Here is a 2050-nt window from a genome sequence, read left to right as displayed (position 1 = left end):
ACTATTCAAAAGCACATTCTAAGTGCCTGTTGGGACAGAACTGCTTACAACACCCCTCCAACCTGGTGCTTGGTTTTCCCCTTTAGCAAAGGGAAGTGTTGTCACCCCAGAAGTTGCAGCTCAGGGGCCAGAGAAGCTGGTTTTCTAGGGTGCACCCAGGCTGGGCTGCTTCTCTCCACTCTAAAGCTAAGTCTCTGCCTCAGCCCACAGGCTTGTCCAGCACCGCCCTAGGATGCACTTGCCTCTCTCTCTCTCTCTCTCTCTCTCTCTCTCTCTCTCTCTCTCTCTCTCTCTCGCACCTCACCCTGTGGGGGATGGGGGACTCAGAGCCCCGCCCCCAGGGCCTCTGAGGCTCAGGACAATCGTTGCCTTGGCTGGATTGTTACCTAGGAGACAATCCCCTGGCCCCCTGGAAGAGGCCTCAGCAGGCCCAGGCCACCTGGAGGGAGAGCAGACCTGCGGCTGAGGATGCAGGGCTCCCGGGCACGGTGCTAGCCCTGCCTTGAGACACCCCGAGAGCTGTGGGAAGAGCTGTGGGATCCCCTATTGCATCACAAAGCGGCCCTGGAGGGCTGGTCTTTATTTTGATGAGGCTGAGAAGGGAAGGCTGCGGGCATGTTTAATCCGCACGCTTTAGACTCCCCGGCTGTGATTTTTGACAATGGCTCGGGGTTCTGCAAAGCGGGCCTGTCTGGGGAGTTTGGACCCCGGCACATGGTCAGCTCCATCGTGGGGCACCTGAAATTCCAGGCTCCCTCAGCAGGGGCCAACCAGAAGAAGTACTTTGTGGGGGAGGAGGCCCTGTACCAGCAGGAGGCCCTGCAGCTGCACTCCCCTTTCGAGCGTGGCCTGATCACAGGGTGGGATGACGTGGAGAGACTCTGGAAGCACCTCTTTGAGTGGGAGCTGGGCGTGAAACCCAGCGACCAGCCCCTGCTTGCAACGGAGCCCTCCCTGAACCCCAGGGAGAACCGTGAGAAGATGGCAGAAGTCATGTTCGAGAACTTCGGCGTGCCCGCTTTCTACCTGTCGGACCAGGCGGTGCTGGCTCTCTACGCCTCGGCCTGTGTCACGGGCCTGGTGGTGGACAGCGGGGATGGGGTCACCTGCACTGTCCCCATCTTTGAGGGTTACTCCCTGCCCCACGCAGTCACCAAGCTCCACGTGGCGGGCAGGGACATCACGGAGCTCCTCATGCAGCTGCTCCTGGCCAGCGGCCACACCTTCCCCTGCCAGCTGGACAAGGATCTCGTGGACGACATCAAAAAGAAGCTGTGCTACGTGGCCTTGGAGCCCGAGAAGGAGCTTTCCCGGAGGCCGGAGGAGGTCCTGAGGGAGTACAAGCTGCCCGACGGGAACATCATCAGCCTCGGGGACCCGCTGCACCAGGCGCCCGAGGCCCTGTTCGTGCCCCAGCAGCTGGGCAGCCAGAGCCCCGGGCTCTCGAATATGGTCTCCAGCAGCATCACCAAGTGTGATACCGACATCCAGAAGATCCTCTTTGGGGAGATCGTGCTGTCGGGGGGCACTACGCTGTTCCACGGGCTGGATGACCGGCTTCTCAAGGAGCTGGAGCAGCTGGCCTCCAAGGACACCCCCATCAAGATCACGGCTCCCCCCGACCGGTGGTTCTCCACCTGGATTGGAGCCTCCATCGTCACCTCTCTGAGTAGCTTCAAGCAGATGTGGGTCACCGCCGCAGACTTCAAGGAGTTTGGGACCTCCGTGGTGCAGAGAAGATGCTTCTGAAGGCCGCTTCTCGTTGGGTACGGTGGGGGGTGAACCGTAGCCCCAGCTTTGGGGGGATGTTCAATAAATGACCAATGCCAGAACACCCGGCCGCCTCGGCTCAGTTCCTTCTTGGGGGCGGCAGAGCCATTTCTGGCCCTGACAGTGAATCTGTGAAGTGTCTTGGTCCACACCCGCTCCCCTTCGCTTCCTCCCAAGAAAGCCTGGGCTGAGGCCAGGCTGTGTCCATCTGCAGTTTGTATGAAAGTAGGGCCCTGGGCCTCAGGTGAATAGGGCGCTGGAGTCCGCACTCTAAACAAGG

The 2050-nt window shown here is 60.5% G+C and overlaps 1 protein-coding gene across 1 annotated transcript; it reads left to right on the top strand.

Moving 5' to 3' along the window:
• Nucleotides 1-377: 377 nt before the first annotated feature.
• Nucleotides 378-1834, top strand: ACTRT2 (actin related protein T2). The gene has a single exon (XM_524851.8). The coding sequence runs from the start codon at nucleotides 616-618 to the stop codon at nucleotides 1747-1749; it is 1134 nt and encodes a 377-aa protein (XP_524851.4). The 5' UTR covers nucleotides 378-615; the 3' UTR covers nucleotides 1750-1834.
• The last annotated feature ends 216 nt before the right edge of the window (nucleotides 1835-2050 follow it).

This window comes from Pan troglodytes, chromosome 1 (genome assembly GCF_028858775.2).
Source record: "Pan troglodytes isolate AG18354 chromosome 1, NHGRI_mPanTro3-v2.0_pri, whole genome shotgun sequence".
In the NCBI taxonomy this organism is placed as follows: Eukaryota; Metazoa; Chordata; class Mammalia; order Primates; family Hominidae; genus Pan; species Pan troglodytes.
The sequence above is the reverse complement of the archived record's forward strand: the minus strand, read 5'-3'. Positions and strand labels throughout refer to the sequence as shown.